The sequence below is a fragment of the Oenanthe melanoleuca genome, chromosome Z (genome assembly GCF_029582105.1).
Source record: "Oenanthe melanoleuca isolate GR-GAL-2019-014 chromosome Z, OMel1.0, whole genome shotgun sequence".
Lineage (NCBI taxonomy): Eukaryota > Metazoa > Chordata > Aves > Passeriformes > Muscicapidae > Oenanthe > Oenanthe melanoleuca.
Window position 1 is genome coordinate 69417976 of NC_079362.1, and position 16425 is coordinate 69434400.

The 16425-nt window shown below is 45.2% G+C and overlaps 1 protein-coding gene across 23 annotated transcripts in view; it reads right to left on the reverse strand.

Annotated features, from left to right (window-relative positions):
* The window catches only part of CELF4 (CUGBP Elav-like family member 4), a 709135-nt gene that overhangs the window by 57462 nt on the left and 635248 nt on the right, over positions 1–16425 (reverse strand). For 7 of the 23 annotated variants that reach the window (XR_008842579.1, XR_008842578.1, XM_056514192.1 and 4 more), the window contains exons 9-11: positions 10542–10607; positions 8883–8963; positions 2556–2699 (exon numbers count right to left, since the gene is read on the reverse strand). Coding sequence is in view for 18 of the 23 variants with exons in the window: in XM_056514192.1 (XP_056370167.1) it covers positions 2556–2699; positions 8883–8963; positions 10542–10607 (291 nt within the window). In the remaining 5 variants the exon portion in view is untranslated. Of the gene's footprint in view, positions 1–2555; positions 2700–8882; positions 8964–10541; positions 10608–11624; positions 11706–16425 lie in introns of all 23 variants that reach the window. The other 16 variants (XR_008842576.1, XM_056514179.1, XM_056514178.1 and 13 more) reach the window with 8 other exon arrangements.

The window sequence follows — 16425 nt, forward strand, 5'->3', positions numbered from 1 at the left end:
AAAAAAATGTGAAATAGAATGCAAATGCTGTGTTCTTACATGTTGAGTTTTGGGAAATGTTTAAGCAGCAAAGAAATTATTTTCCTACTTTCAAAGTTAATAAAATCCCTTCTTTTCCTTTAGGAAAAAGTAATTTATTTTTTTATTTAAATTTATTTCCTCAACAAAAATGCCAACTTCAGTAGACTTAGCAGAACAAATGAGGCCTGATTTCCTCTAATACCTTTTACATTTTTACATTGCTTTAAATCTGAAGGTCAGGAGGGTGTGAGGTTTTGAAAAGCAACATAACCTACCTGTGACAGTTAGCTACATGTGCTTCTGTTATTTCTGTTCTTCTGGAGGTGGTGGATGTGGAAGCATAGTCAACATATTTGTCTGAGACCAGCAGTGACAGCAGGCACTCAGCTCTATGGAAAACCAGGTGAAATCCAGAGACAACTGGAACTTGGCACCTGGGACCCCAAACTGACTGGACCTGGGTATTTGTGTCTTGGAAGCTGATATGAGCAAGATCCACCAGCAATCTCTAATTCCTTCTTTTGCTTGTCTGTGTGCTTGAGTCAACATTCCTAAAGGCCACCTCCCTATTTCAGCCTTCAATATCCCACAGTTAGTTTTAGAGTTCACTTCATCCCACAAGCTGAAGTTTAGTTTCTCCCAATAAAACAAAAATAAAAATTTCTGCCAAGACCCCTCAGTTCTTGCTTAACTCTCAGCCTTGATCTCACAGTGCCTTGGAAGCAGCCCCAGATCCCTGCCCACAGATCCCACAAATGGGGTGTTTGTCACCTCATAGGGCCTTGTGGCCATGAGCCTTTGAACTTTGTGGGGATAAGGCTCATAGCTGTCCAGAAGGCATCTCCATCTACTCCTCAAAATGTGGAGAACCAGGCCCAGAATTCTTCTAAATACTGGTGACAATTTCACTGCCAAAGGTTCATTTCTAATCTCTGGGTCTCCTTGGATCATCAGTTTCAGTGTCACCTACAGCTGTAGTGGTCTGCTCAATTTGTTATGTTATATGTATCTATAATTTGTATATAAAAGCAGGTGGGCTCTGGATTAATGGGTGCTACTTCATAGTGTTGAGTTCTAATTTGAATTTGCCAACTGCCTCTGCACACCAGACTCTTGGTCCTTCATTCCTCTGTGCGGGAGAGTGCAGCAACCCAGAGACTCCTGGTGACTGGGAGGACTCCCAGTGATGAGGGTGTCCCTCTCATCAGGGGTCAGGGTTCCTTCAAACAGAAAAAGGGAAAATAGCCTGTTCAGACCCTCTGTGGATGGGCAGGAGAAACTGTGCGTAGAGAAGGGCACAAAACTCTTGGAGTACTCTCTGACATGCACCATGGTAGCAAGGGATGAGCAAGAGCTTTGGGAGGTGAGCTGTTCAGGAGGGGAAAGGAGAAGGCAGCATGGAAAGAAAGCATAGTGTGGAGATTGAGAGTGGTTTTAAAATCAAATGAAAACTCCAATGAGTCTTAACTCTGGAAGTTTGCCTGAGAGACAGAATCCAGATTAGCTGCAAGTAACAGGAAAAGAAAAGCAATAGTTTGTTCTGTTGCACTTCCCAGGGAGGGTCTGCAAGAGGTGCAGAATGGCAGAGAATCAAAACTCACAGATCCCAGCGATGGGCACACGGCTGCGGAAGATCCCCTGTCCACCAGGTGTGATGGGATCAAATGTGGCAGGGTCCCCATGCTGCCACACTGCCAAAAGGAGCCCTTGACAGCCCCAACTTTGCAAAGTTGTATCCCAGTGAGAGCCCATACATGCATCACCCCGTGGCTGGCTGAGCCCTCCCAGTGTGGGTGCAGCTCAGGGTGTCCCTGCCTGGGGCTCACAGCCAGCTCCAGGCTGTGCTTTCTCCCTTCCAGCTGGTGGGATGGAGCCAGCAGTGAGGCCAGAGCTGTGAGCCGGGTGCAGCTTTCAAACCCAGCCTCTTGGCATGGGCTGTCAGCTGAGGCACAGGGTTACCTTGGCCCATCTGTGTCTGTAGGGAGCTGCCTCAGGTCCAGAACGTGTCTGAATGGGATCTACCAAGCAGCCATCCCCCCAGCAGACCAGGCTCTCAGCATATGCTGAGCCCTTACCCCCTTGCAATCTAATGCATCACAGCTGCAGGAAAGCTGCCCCCACAGCTCTGTCTTCCCTTCACCCCAGGATCTGTTTCTCCTTTTCTTTAGGTACAGAACATGATCCCTCTGCTGATCTCCTAATTTCACCTGTGCCCAGCTCCCTCCATTTTGCACCAGGTGCTTTAGTCTTTTCTGCACCCTCCTCACCTCCCTTTACAAGGGGGGTATTTTCTGACCCTGCCAGTGTCTGCAGCATCTTGCTGCTGGTGAGATGCCAAACCTTGACCTCTAAGCAGCACACACAACTCTGAGCATGAGACAATCAGGAGAGAAAGAAGGAAGGGGGAAAGTATTGACAGGAGTAAATTGAGAGAAATCATAAAGCTTAAGCAGAAAGAAAGCAGTTTGAAAGGTAAAGTATTCAGAGAAAGCCCTTTCCTGGATGAATCTAATTGTTTTGTTATCTTTACCCACCAAAGCATTTACTTTGGTTTGTCGCCCGATCCACAAACACTTTCGAGGAGATGACATTACCGAAAGGCAGGAACATCTGCATCAGCTCAGCATCCCCAAACTCCTGGGGCAGATGGTAGATAAACAGGTTACAGCCCTCTGGTCCTATCAAGAGAAAAAGAAGACCCATGAATGAAGAGAAATAGGATACAAGAAAGCACATGGTGGAGATTTACTTTGGCATCTTCTCTCTCTGACTGGTGAGTGGTCACGCAAGGAAGCAGCTGTAGACTCTCAGAGGAACAGACAAAATAGAAGATCAGGAGCTCAAAAAGTCAGCTAGAGGCTATGGTAACTTCAATAGCTTTCCCAGGACACCAGGATAAAATCTAGAGAGAAATGCACTAGCACATGTGGCCATGGAAAGAACAGAACAGAGGAATAAGAACACAATGAATGAAAGAATATGGTTTATAAATTTTATTTATTCCTCATAATCTTATTTAATCTGTAGAGCTTTGGATGACCCACACTATCCCTTGCCTCTTCCCAATGTCTACATGCAGAAGTTTCATTATCCTTCTTGAATCTGTGTGATGACAATAGCATCACACAAATGATGATAATAAACAGAAAAATATGTACAAACCCACAGACTCATCTTGTTTTTTAGAATTTTACACTCATCCCCACAGCTCAACTCAGCCCGAAGACTCTCCCATATCTGGACATTTAGGCCATGTCCCCTATTCTAGAGCATTCTGAAGGGGAGATTTTAGGTGGATTTAAATCAAATTACTAGACAAGAGGAATTGGCTTTTTTGCCTCAATCCTGTAATTTATGCTCTTACCGATTTCAGAGGGTGTTTTGGAAAACATCCAGAGATGTGTCTTTAGCTGGAATATGAAATTAAAGTAGAGACCCTCAAAAATATTCTGTTGAAATTGTATTTTGGGGCAAAAGAGGGCAAATCTGCCTTTTGTTGAATAGCCTAGAATATAAGTTTTCTCCCTGCCTTTATTTTTATGCATGCAGCCCTTGAGTCAAAAAGGTGTGTCCAAGTGGTTTTGTTAAAAAAAAATTAAAAATTTAAAACCTTTGCAGTGTTCAATAGCAGAAAACTATATAGTTTGATGAGACAGGGGTTGTTTTTTTCCATCTTTTTATTTCTAAAGGCTCTTCCAGCTGCTGCCCAGCTCTGCACTGACCTCGACAGGTAACTCCAGCTCTGCTTGACTCAGAGGGGTCGAGATGAAGGGGATCCATTGTGAGCCCTTTGCCAAAAGGGTTAGAGGTCAGAGAGAAGGAGGGTTTCCTCCTTCCCCCTAGCCCCTGTACCTACAACCCTGTGACCTGACTCAGTCAACTTTCCCCTTTTAACGTCTGGGGCACAGTGTGGGGAAGGAAAGGGTTTTTTAATACTCTCGTTTTCTTCATCAGGGCATAATTACAGTGTCATAACACAGCAAATTACAACTTTGCCTTTCCTGTTAGGGAGAGGAGTTCGCCTAGATGCTCCCACCTTTTATTACCCATTACTCATCCCCCCGGCTGGCAAGAGAAGTACGGTGAAGTCAGGATTCTGGCAGATGCCCATTTAAAGCTCATTAAAATTCCTGGGCCTCAGCATGATTGAAGTCACAGGCTCTCCACATTTCCTTTTGGATTAATGGAAAATGAAGCCCTAATGAATATTTGCTAAGCACAATTTTCCCCACTAATTTGCTAAAAGGACTGTCATGAAGGAACAGCTGATCCTTTGCATCTTGTGCATTTCCTAAAGGTCATGAGGATGGTAACAGGGTTTCTTCCAAATGGGGGGGATAGTGGTATGGTGGGATAATTAACTAATTAGGCACCCGGTCATCTGCTTAGCCAAATTACTTTTGAACCTCAGTGGCCCATAATCAGGCTCCCCTATTTCATGCCAAGCTTTTCCAGCTTCCCCCCACCTCCTGTCTGCCTCTTCTTTAGTCTTCTCACTGAGCGACTATCATTTTTCCAATCCTTGCTGCCATCTATTTCCACACAATACAGAGTTATTGGCATAATAAGCTAGATATGAAACAGTCTGAAAGTGTTAAACAAACACTAGCCCCCTTAGGTGTCTGTTAAAATTGAGAAAATTCTGCCCAGGAGCAGACCACGGTCCAGAATAACAGGGAAAAAAAATCATTCCTTCATCTGAACGTGCCCCAGAGCACTTCTGCTGTGGGATTTGAGATCCACATTATAATAAAATGGGTAAAATTTTGGCTTTGCTGTAGTTGATGGCAAAGTTCCCACTGACATCACCAGTGCCAGCAGTTTGCACTGTAAAACTGGCCAATTCTTTCAAAAATACCAGCTGCATTTCCTGGGGTCTTGGATGTGTTGTGCAGGAGTAGGGATTCTGCCTGTGTGTGCTCACACAGAAACACCTACCAAGGCATAAGGCAGTCCAGGAGGCACACAGCTTTAACTACACCACCTTTAGCCTGGGCTCAAGGAGAGAACAGCCCTCAGCTCACCTCAAAATCAACTTTTCCTCACACAACTGACAGACCAAGAGGAAGAGAGCAGGGAGTGTGGGAAACAGCAGGGATCATTCTCAAAGACCAGCTTAGCTCTAAAATATGACTGGGAAACCTGCGCTGTGGGTTCCCCTACTGACCCAGACATTCAAGGACAAACTCACTTTGTTTCCAGGTACAGAGGGGTTTTTCCTAACCTCCAATGCTGAAAATTTCACTTGCTTCTGAGAAAAAAAAACCAAATACCCAAAACCATGTAGTTTGATTTGTTTTGTCCCTCTCACATATGAAATTTCTGCCTTTAGAATTTAACAAGAGATTTTTGGTGAAACCTGCCTGTAAGCTGCCTGCCACATTCAGAGCCCTTGGTAAAGAACTCATAAAACAAGATCTGTCTGCCTTAGCCCTCCTAGCTTATTTTGGATATTTTTTTTTGCCTGATTCAAGTTAATTTGGGCACTCCACAGAAGGCTCTGTGTGTGTATACGGCAGACTTGTTGTGCACATAGGTATATTTTTTAGGAAACCAAAGACAAGATCATAAGGGATAAATTTTAATTTGAAGGTGGCGAGGCTCTGGCACAGGTTACCCAGAGAAGTTGTGGATATCCCATTCCTGGCAGTGTTCAAGGACAGGGAGGTTTGAGCTCTGAGAGACCTCATCTACTGGAAGGTGTCCCTGTCCATAGCAGGAAGTTGGAACTAGAGGATCTTAAATGTCCTTTCCAACCCAAACAATTTTATGATCCCATTTGTTGTTCATCTTGGAATGCTTTAAAGATCTTAGTCAGTTCCCAGTGCACAAATGCAATGAGTTCTAAGGTGCTTGCTCAGGAAACTGGAACAACAGAAAAAACACAGCTGGTATGGAAAAACCTTAATGAAGAGCCTAACCCTCTTTTTGGAGAAAAAGTTATTGTTTTGACAGAGTTAATGGATTATTGGAGATCACTATACTTGGCAATTCAGGGCTGAATACAATAATAAAATTATTTATGACAGGCTTTACTTTTGTTTTCGAAAGGGCTGTAGTGTAGCTTGAAATCTAATCCCCATGACAACATCAGAAAAACTGAAGTTTCATTTCAACACTGGTGTCTGCCATGGCTCTTGGTTTTATGGCATATATAAATTTTTTGACATATATACATTTCTGTTCATTTATACACAAGAAGAACAGTTAGTTTTGTTTTGTAAAAAAAAAGCAAGAAAAGCTATAAGGATTGCATAGTTTATGGATGTTCTGTAGACTACAGGCAAACTATGCTGGATAGCGGAAAAATTATCTGAGAGCACAGAACCACATGGTTGGTTTGGCTTGGCTGGACCTGAGCAGAGCCATTGCTCTGCCTGTGCTCCTCACCTGAGCTCATTGTCAGTTTTCTAGCACAGGAAGAGCTGCAGATCCAGCCTCTCCCTTTGTGCCCACCTTCAACACAAGTGAGCTCCATATACCTGTTCTGACATCAGCTATCCACCATTGCATGCCTGCACTGGGAGGCTGTGCCATGAGGAAAGGCTATGATGAGGCTTGTTTTCCACCAGTAATCAAAACTGGGCTAACCCATGAGGTTGTATGAAGCTGGGCAGCTCCTTGGTTAGCTGCACACCTCTACAGCAAACACTCAGAGAATGGAATTTCATTGCCCCTTCAGCTTGCCTAGAATTTTTGAGCACAGCACAGAGAAGAATCACAAACTTGTACCAAGAAGCTGTACTTCCTATTTTCAGAAACTACATCAAGATGAGTAATACCATACAAACTTAAAATTACCTCCAAGTTTGTGTGGTTGACATGGCCTGAATCAAGATTTTATCTTAAGCTTTGATAGTTTTGGATCAGTTCCACCCTATGTGCCCTGTCAGCTGCCGGCAGCCTGAGTGCTCATGTGGAAGTAAATGACTCATCTCTACAGGAATGTTGCAGCAGCAAAAGTCCCCTGGCTTGTTATCCAAGTGGGATCCAGGAGTGGAGAGCCAAGATTGTCATTAACAGTGTGATCACTGGTGTTATTGTGGTAGGGCTGGTTCACTAACGAATCAATGTTTGTGCACATCCTTGCAAACCAAAAATACTCTTCTCAGCACTGAGCACTATTGTTATTATTGAGTTCCCTCTCGCTGTGTTTTCCTGTTAAAGGTTAGAGATGCTTAAAGGTCTTGACCCTCTGCTAAGGGGGAGTGTTGTGCTTTAGAGAATATTCTTCTAGCAAGAAGCAAAGACACAACCTCTCAGCACTGCAGGAAAATGAGGAACGCTGGGAATGGCAACCTGCATTGGACTGGTGGTTCATCTCATATTGCTGTCCCCCAGCCATCCTCATCCTCAGTGCCAGCTGCTTACAGGAAGGAGCAGAGTTATAACTTGTCCACTGGGTGACACTCACTCCTAACCCACAGAGACACGCCACGCCTTGTAAACACAGGGGTCTAGAGGCAGAGGGTCTTCAAAGTGTGCCCCACAGCTTTCCCCCTGCTTCTGGTGGTTCCTGGCACAGTGCTTTGCTGAGCAATGATCTGCTCGCCATTTTGTCCTGTGCTTAATCTAGCCCCAGTAAGTAATAAAAAGCAAAGTCCTTCAGCATGGGGGAAACATCTCTGTAATGATACGATAGGTCTGTGCATCTGTTCTCACAGCAGGGACATGTACTAGAGCTAATCAGGAGCTGGAAGTTGTGTTCCCCAGGAAATTCTGACATAGGAAAAAATTAATTCCAAATTAGATGGAAATGACGACATTTCTAATTTTCTTACAAAATGAGATTTCTCCCCCAAAGTAGTTTTAGATCATCAGAATGTTTTAGTTTGATGGTGTAATCTAGATTCATTTCATTCTGAACTCTTACACTGTATTAAAATATTAAATGTAATTACATTCATATAATAACACATATAATATAGAATATGTTTGAATTAGTGATCTAATAGAGGACAAAATTTAAAATGTAACTATTAAAATGAGAGTTGCTAGGCTGGAGCACCTGACTTTAATGTCTCACTCAGGCAAGCAGTCCCCTCCTCTTTCTTGTCAAAAGGGAGCAGTGGATTCCTTGGAGGACAACTGGAATGGGACCACCCGAGTGGGTTGCCTCTGAGGATTCCACTGCTCCCCACTGACTGTAAAGGAAATATTACATGGCACAGTTTTCTCCCAAGGCATTAACGTGCAAAAATGGTAGATTCACCTCTCCTTACTCTTCATGTCTTCCGTGAAGCCATCCAGTCCTGTGGAGCAGATTACCCAGGCAACTCTCATAGTCATTGCAAAGAAACAGGAACTTTTACTACATGTTTTTTTCCATTCTGATATAGGGATTGTGCTCTACAAGGTCTGATTGATGTTTCCAGATTATTGGAGGAGGCTGAAAGGCTGAAAGGGCTAGATCAGCTACTCTAAATAGCAAATCCTTGTTCTCCAAACAGCAGGTGTCTGAAATGACGTTATTGTTTTTTAATGAAGGGCCACTAGTGCTTGGCTTCCTGTACAGCTCTTTATTCCAGTGAACTGCATTTTTATCTGCATTCTTGCTGCTTGTCTGGAACAGAGGCCCCCACTGGATGCTAATGTTGCTAGCTGGTCTTTCCATGTACCATGCACACCAGCATGCTTTCCTCCCTGGGGACTGAAGAGACCTCATCAGCTGCTCCCCACACGGATGGTCCACCACTGGTGACAGTGACACCATGCCACACATGGAAATGGAGAAAAACTCCATGGACCAGGCATTCAAAGCAACTGGGTGCTCAATGGATGCTCCAGGTGCGAGTGGAGGGGAAGCAGTGAGGTGGGGATGGCTCGCTGGGGTCACAGAGGAGGACATCACATTTACTTACCTTCTCTCTGTTGCTGTGGGATCATGGGAGGTGGCTGTGGAAACGCTTGGCTAATCTGGCCATAAGCAGCAGGATAAGCAGCTAAAGGGGAGAGAAAGGGAAAAAGGAAAGGACAGATTTCAGTGTTGGGAAGCAAGGAACTTTCACTCCAAACCACCACACCAAGCTGGACGTGGGCTTTGCCTGTGTTCTGTCTCTGTGCAAGGCCATCTCATGCAGCCTGAGGTGTGGCTAGAGAACCATGGTCATGCTCCAGGAGGTGCCACAGGGCCCAAAGCATCCTCCCTCCCTCCCTCTCTCCCTCCAGCTCCACCAGCAGTGACACCAGGGCAGCCATGCAGTGTGGATGGGAGGCTCTTCTGAGACCTCTCCCAGCAGAGGTGTGCAGCACTCCAGGTCCACTCATGAGCAGAGATGCCCACGCTGACAGCCACACACAGAACACAGGCACACCTTTCCCCACCTCATCTCTGGCACCCTGAGTAACTCCCGTGCTCATACAAACAGTCCACACCTGTGTTTCCCCCCACAGCTGCACATATACTCTCAGATATACATTTTCCTTCATGCCCGTAGAGACTTCCCCTCTAGCACACAAACACAGTGGAAACAGTGAGCAGCAATTAAACAATTTTCCCCATCTCAGCTCCCCCACCAAGCAAGCAAGGGGAGCCATTCACTACCACAGATGGTAGATGATGTGCCTTGCTGCTAAAAATACAGAGTATGGGTCGCCTGCAAGACCAGAGAGAAGAGGATAGGGGCCATGTGTGTGCAGAGGGGTTAATTAACAGCTCAAAGGGTTGAGTTGCTTCCCATCTATCAAACCTCACAAGCAATAAATGACAATAACTAAAACACCGGCAAATGAAGCCCTATATGGAGAATTAAATTAAGTTTCCAGATACAGCGCTGACACGAGATAATAGCCATTCCTCAGCGGGAACCCGTGATTGCTCCAGTTACCACAGGAAATAATGACTTTGGGGTGGCAGCTTCCTCGCAATGCTGGCCATGGACACCTCGTGAGGGGAGGCTGAACACGGCAGGGTCGTGGTCTGCACCAGGTCACTTTGGCTGGTGTCAGTCCATCAGCTGCAAAGGAGCTGCTCAGCACACAGGGCAGCTGTGATGGAACCTGCTGGGGAGTGGGGCATGTCTGGGCAGCTCTTAAGCAAGGCTCAGACTGACTAAGTGGGGTATGGCCAGTGGACACACCCTAAAAAAAATGGGTGTGTGCAGGCATTTCATACCCTGCCAGACACCAGCAGCAGTGGCTCTGCAGGGTCTGGCTGCCCATCTTCCCTCTTCTCTGCAGCAGTCAGGAAACCTGTTTCAGAAAGTGGCCTCCAAAGCAGTGGCCTGATTTAGCACTTGTGGACTGTGCTCAGACAGACCAGAGACAGTCCTGCTGATGCAGTTTCACTGAGGTGCAGCTCAGTGGGAGCCCTTCCATGGGAAAGGGACGGGGCTGCCTCCTTTGTGAGGGAAGACCCTGGATACCTTGATGTTTGTGCAAATTGAATCAGTGAATCTGTGGCCCTCAGCTTATCCCTGTACCAGTAAAAACCTCCCTTCCCTCAGCCCCCTGAGGTGTGTTCAGAGGGTAATGGCTTTAGAGAAGAGAAAGGTTTATTGGGAGAAAGTGTTAATACTAACGACCTGCGTACTGCTGCACTCCAGCGTAGGCTTGCTGCAAGGGGTCTGCTGCAGTGGGGCTCTGTGCTGTGGAGACACAAGAGAGACAAGGAATTAAGGGGTTAAAACATGATAGGCACTCTCCCCTTATTTTTTATCATCAATACGTGTTATGAAACAGACAGACCCAGGGGCTGAGGGTTGAAGAGGAACAGCTCACTTGCCCTATGGACAGGAATGCAGAGAACCCCCCAGGATGGCTAAGAAGGTTCTGTCCCCCAGCCATCACCCTGTGACACCTTGGAGCAGAGGGCAAATAAACCTCTCTCCTCATATCCCGAGCTTAAATTATAGATCTGCACTGATCATGCAGATTTTTGGCACTAATCAACCCCAAAGAGCCCTCATCTTAAGCCAGGACTAACACTGTGCTAGGTGCTGTGCAAACTCAGATCTCAGTGACAGCTACAGTCACATGAAACTTTCAATCAGAGCAGAAAACAACAGGGGCATAGCAGGAGGAAGGAGAAGAGAACAAAGCAATGGCTCCTGTCATCCCCACATCCCTTGGAAGGACTATGTTGCTGCCAGGCAGCCCCCAGTGAGAGAGAAGAAGCTGCATGGAGGGGAGGGGGACACCACTTGTCTGCTCCAGGGAGGATGCTGTGAATCTCTGCATAAGGCATGCAGTCTCTTGCTGGCTTCAAAGTGTATTTTCTCTCTTTACAAGTGTGCATTCCTCCCCACTAAAACTGTTTATTTTTGTGAAACTTTGAAGTCTTGCTCAAATACAACCAAAGCTAGTTAAGAATTTTTTTTTCTTTTTCTTCTTTGGTTGATAGGGAGAAAAAAAGAGAGAGAAACGTGTTGGATAAGCTCTTTCTTTATCTGCATCAATAAAAAATTTAAAGCAAAGCTTGGCTAAACCTCCAGTCCAAATGTCACTTTGGCCCTAATATTTCACTTCTTCTAATGAGTTTAATTTGTATTTATAGGGACTGCACATTTCTACATTTATGCAGTCCCTCCAACCTATTCCTTGTAGGATGATCCCTTAGGGAACTGCCACTTTCCCACATCCATCCCACCTTTTTTCCTTCTTACCCGCACAGAGGTGTGGCTGGAGGCAAGGCTTGGAGGATGCAAAGGTGGGGGCCTCTTGGAAGGAAATCTGGTGCCATACACCTATCCAAGGAAAGACACTGACTGTATGGCAAAGTGTGGGGGAGGTTGTCATACGTGAGTATTACATACCCAAGGAACGCGGATAAAGTGTTTTCTTACAAATAGAAATACCAGCTTGAAACTTAACTTTAAAGATCACCATTGGTCCTGATGGAAACTTGCAAGGTCTTGCACTTTTCTCCCAAAATACAAGGAGGAATGGTGAAATGACCAAATTTGAGGTGGCAAACCCGATTAGCTGGCAAAGGCTTGGAAGCTTCTGTTCATTATGGAAATTACTGGATCATGTGGACTTTGGGGTTGGGGTAGTCATGGGAAGAAATAAGTGGGATTGCAGTTTTAGCTTGGAATGGTTTTCTAGCTGACTTTTGGCAAGTCCCTCAATATGTGTGTATGTGAAATGGGAAGGCACTTACTGTAAGGATTTTCATTTTTTACAAAATGGTGTGAGGAGAATGCATTAAAACCTGTGGGAGGTCAGTGGAAGGCAGAGTAGAGATTCTACACCATATTTTTAAAGAGTAGTTGTTCCAGAAAAATAATGGAGGTAGTGTTTGGAAAATACATTGTTTTTTCCTTACTACTTTCTTCTTGAAGAATAAACCATCTAAAGTCTATTCTTTTTAACCTCTGCTTAAAGTTGTTTTCCTCAAAAAACAGAATATTGATCCTGTTGCTCCACAAGAAAACTGAATAGCTAAGAAAAGTTGAGTAATACATCAGTTCCCTCACCCCTTTAGGAGAATGAATTATAATAACTTAGACCCTTCAAGTCCTACCAGGTAGAAGATATCTCCTGAAAAAGGTGAGGGAACCTTTGGTGAGAGAAGCAAATCTTTATAACTATAAAGGTTTTTCAGACTGCAGTGAAGGAGAGGATCTGCCATCTCTGCCCCAAAGGCCACTATCCTTACTTCATTGCACAGAAGAAGAAATTGTCTCTGCTGCTCAGGAAATGCTGTTACAGTATTTCATTCCTCCCCAGATGAGACATGACAGATTTGGACATGATTGTTCTCCCCTGACCTGCTGATAATTAGCAATGTCTGGCACTTCACTGGTACCCAAGAGCTCACCAAGCAGGACCTGTCTAAAGTGGTCCTTCCCTTTATTCCTTATCTGGGCATGTGTGGGAGCTGCCTGACCTCCCAGTTATAGCTGAGTCTATCTCCTGGACATGACCACCTGGCTCACTGCAGAGCTGCTCTGCTTATCCCACCTGTGGATATCTCACATGGCTTTGGAACCATACCTTGACCATCAGAACCAAGAGCTTCTGCTTGGGAAATACATCTGCTGAGAACCCCCCACCTTTAAGATTAAATATTAGAACTGGGTAAATAATTTATTTAAAGTGTTTGGGATAACAGGCTGTGAAATGCAGCCTTTCTGCTGTCCACACTAGAGCCTTCAGTGCTCATTATTTTCCCAATTAATGACTTGCCACCAAGGGTGATATCTGAGTGTTTCTCATGAGGCTGCCTTGTGACCCAGGTCATGCATGGGGTTTCCTCTTGGCTCACAGCACATGCAAACCAGTGGGAAGGTTCTGCCTTGGCTTCAGTTAGCTTTGCTCCAAACTGGAAATCACTTCCTCTTGGGAAAGGAATATGCTAAGTATCTGTTCTAGCACACAGAGCCCTAACTGACCCAACCATTCCTGGATGCTCTTGAAAGGAGAGTTGAAAGCACCTCTGGGGAGGCAGCAACTCCTGTCTTGGGGCTCTGTTTTACTTGTTGTCTCACACCCTGCCTTGGCCATTTGGGAAGAGCCAAAGTTGTGGTGAGTCAAAACCAGCCGGAATTTAACTTGGCACCTCTTAAAAGCAGTGACCTCTGCTCAGTGCAGAACTCTCCTTCCTTAGCTTGAAGACTGTTTACTCACATGCTGAAGATGTGGCTTCAGCATGGTGGATGTGTCTATGCATGGCCTGTGAAGGGGCAGGGACACATTCTCCAGGGCTGGCTGGACACCCTGGCAGGAAGCCAAGGCATCTTGGGCAGCCTTGAGCACATCTTCATGCTGCTGCTCACCCTGCCAGATGAACCAGACCTAGCACAGAAGGGCACAGCTGCCTGTGCTCCCAGATGTAGCATGGATGAAGCCAACAGCTGGTATTGATCCAGAAATCTCAAGACACAGATTAGACATTTAAGAAAGTTGTGGCCATGCTGTGTTCTGTAAAGTGACAGCCCTCTTACATATTAATGACCTATGAGGAGTTCATCAAGGGCCCAGATATATGAGGGGCTCACAATTCAGAATCAACCTACCACAGGGGTTAGGTGTGGCTGTAACCCACCACTTGCTAAACTCAAAGTGATTGGGAGTTGTGAATATTTCCTGTCTCTCAGCACAAGGAGACCATCAGGTAGGGTTGCCTTATTCCTCCATAAGATACACATAACTTCACAGGGTGGCCTTCACATAGATCATTAGTGGGAGAATTAACCTGCCTCAGTCACCCTTTCTCCCATCCAGCTTACCAGTTTTCTTTGATACTGAAAATATTAGCTGAAAACAAACATACAGGGCTGGGAAAACACCTTGCTCCTCAGTGTGCTGTCTGTGCGAGGGTGCAAGCCCACAGTGGCACACAAGGTGTACACCTTAGGTGTAGAAGGGCTGATAAGAGCTATAGATGAGGGACCTGGATATCACAGAGCACCTTACAACAGCTTTTGGACCAGCACCAGCATGTCTCTAAGTTGTATCATCATCCAAAGACCTTGGATGTGTTGACTCTGTGTAAATGTGCCTAGGGAGAACAACTGAAACAGATTTCCTTGTGGCCAGACCCACAGAGGAGTCGTGTCCAACATACAGACGTTTCCCAGATTAAAGGTGTTGTAATGCAAATGCAGAGGATCAGCTGGTGATGGGGAAAAAGCGCAGAGAGGCTCCTGAGAGGCCAGAGGACAAGTATCAATCACGTCAGCCCCACTGAAATCCCTGTGGCCTTGCTGCTTTCCAGGAGCTGAGGATCTGGCCTTGCCAGGGCAAACTAAAGGTGTACTGTGAAAATAGATGCTAATAGTAACTTCATTTGGCAGCTCAGGGCAAGAGCCTTATCCCTGGACATCTCCTCTATATTAATTTGATAATTTCCATATCTCCACGGGAAAAATCCTGCTCAGATACAATTGTCTCTTTGCAAGACAGTCCTGGCCAAGATGCCACAAGGTGACCATGGCAGATAACCTTCCATAAACCTGGAGACATAAAACAAGCCAATGACCTACTATATGGCCATAAATATAAATTTAACGAAGGCAGCACTTATTCATTAGGCAGGAGTCAAGAAATAACTCCCAAGTCCTTCAAAGAAAGTAGATCCGTTAATGTCACTTTCCGAATCCTCTGCCTGATGCCAAAAACTGAGGATGATTTCCCAAGTCAGCATGAAATACAAGTGCTTTAAAATTAACACTAGGAAACTTTCTTACTCCTGATATATCTCTAGATTGAAATCCAACTTTTTAAAGGGGCTTTCAGTTAGTGTTGGGCCTGACATTTAGCTTTTGTCAGAGAATGAATGGATGGAGGTGGCAGAATGAAGCACGTTGTTAAAAATAAATAAAATTGGTTTGAGTGATATTCTATAAAGAATCCTTCCTGAGGTGTCAGTAGCCTGACTCCAGTGTCTGTCCAAGACAAGCTGCTATATGGGTGCCCCAAGTGAAAATGGTTCTAGGGGACAGAGGGCTGGATTCTGCTCTGGCATGCAGGGGTGTAAATCAGGAAAAGGATGATAGTTACAGCCTGAGACAGCAAAAGAGGCCTTCAAATGCCCTCACTGGGCGATAGGACAGCCTCCTTGTCCCAGTCAGGTAAGGAAAAGCCAAAGTGGTCTGCCCTCTGAAAGAGAGGAGTCCAGTGCTTCTGAAAGACAAAAGCAGAGCCTGGCACATTTTCAGGCCCTAAGATGCCTTGTGATTTCACTTTGGTGGAAGGAGTGATCTTACTCCTATATGAATTCTCTCCCCTCCTTGCTTCTGATTATCTGTACATTTTGTGACTGACATGCTCAGTTCCATCTATTTCACTCTATTTTGCACAGATGCTGCCTGCATAGGTCTGAAACAGCATGTTATGAGCTGGATCCTCAGCTTTGTGCTCTGCCCCACCTATGCATTCTTCTCACTGTCTTGGAGGTATTGTACATCTCTCCAGGAGCTGCAGCCTGGGCACTGTCCCCTTGGGTAAGGTGGATGGGGGAGGAGGGCAATCAAAGCACAGCAGCACTGTTCAGCCAGTGTGGGGGGGTAATAACATGATGATAGGGAAAAAAATCTATGTGAAGGCCAGGATTAAAATAAATAAATAACTGAGTGGGAGGGCTCTATTCACCTTCTCCTTAAATCCAATTTAAATCACTCTCTACAGCCCTAATCTATATCCATAATTATATCATTTCGTACAACAAGCTTGCGAGAGGTCTTAAGAAATTTATGTAGATTAAAATTCATGGGTGCCATAGTACAGATTCCATATTATTAAGATTGATTAGGACAGCTGATGCTGTGATTAAAGAAGCCAGCGCTTACTGTTGTAATTAATTAGGTATTCAGACACAACAATAACTGCAATAACAGAAAGAATGTGCTGATCTGGCAGAAAACAGAGGCTGATCCTGTGTTTTATAGTCTCGTTTTGCCATTTAGAGGTGGACACTACTCAGTTAAAGACATGCTGTCCCTCTGTCTCTTCCCCTACACA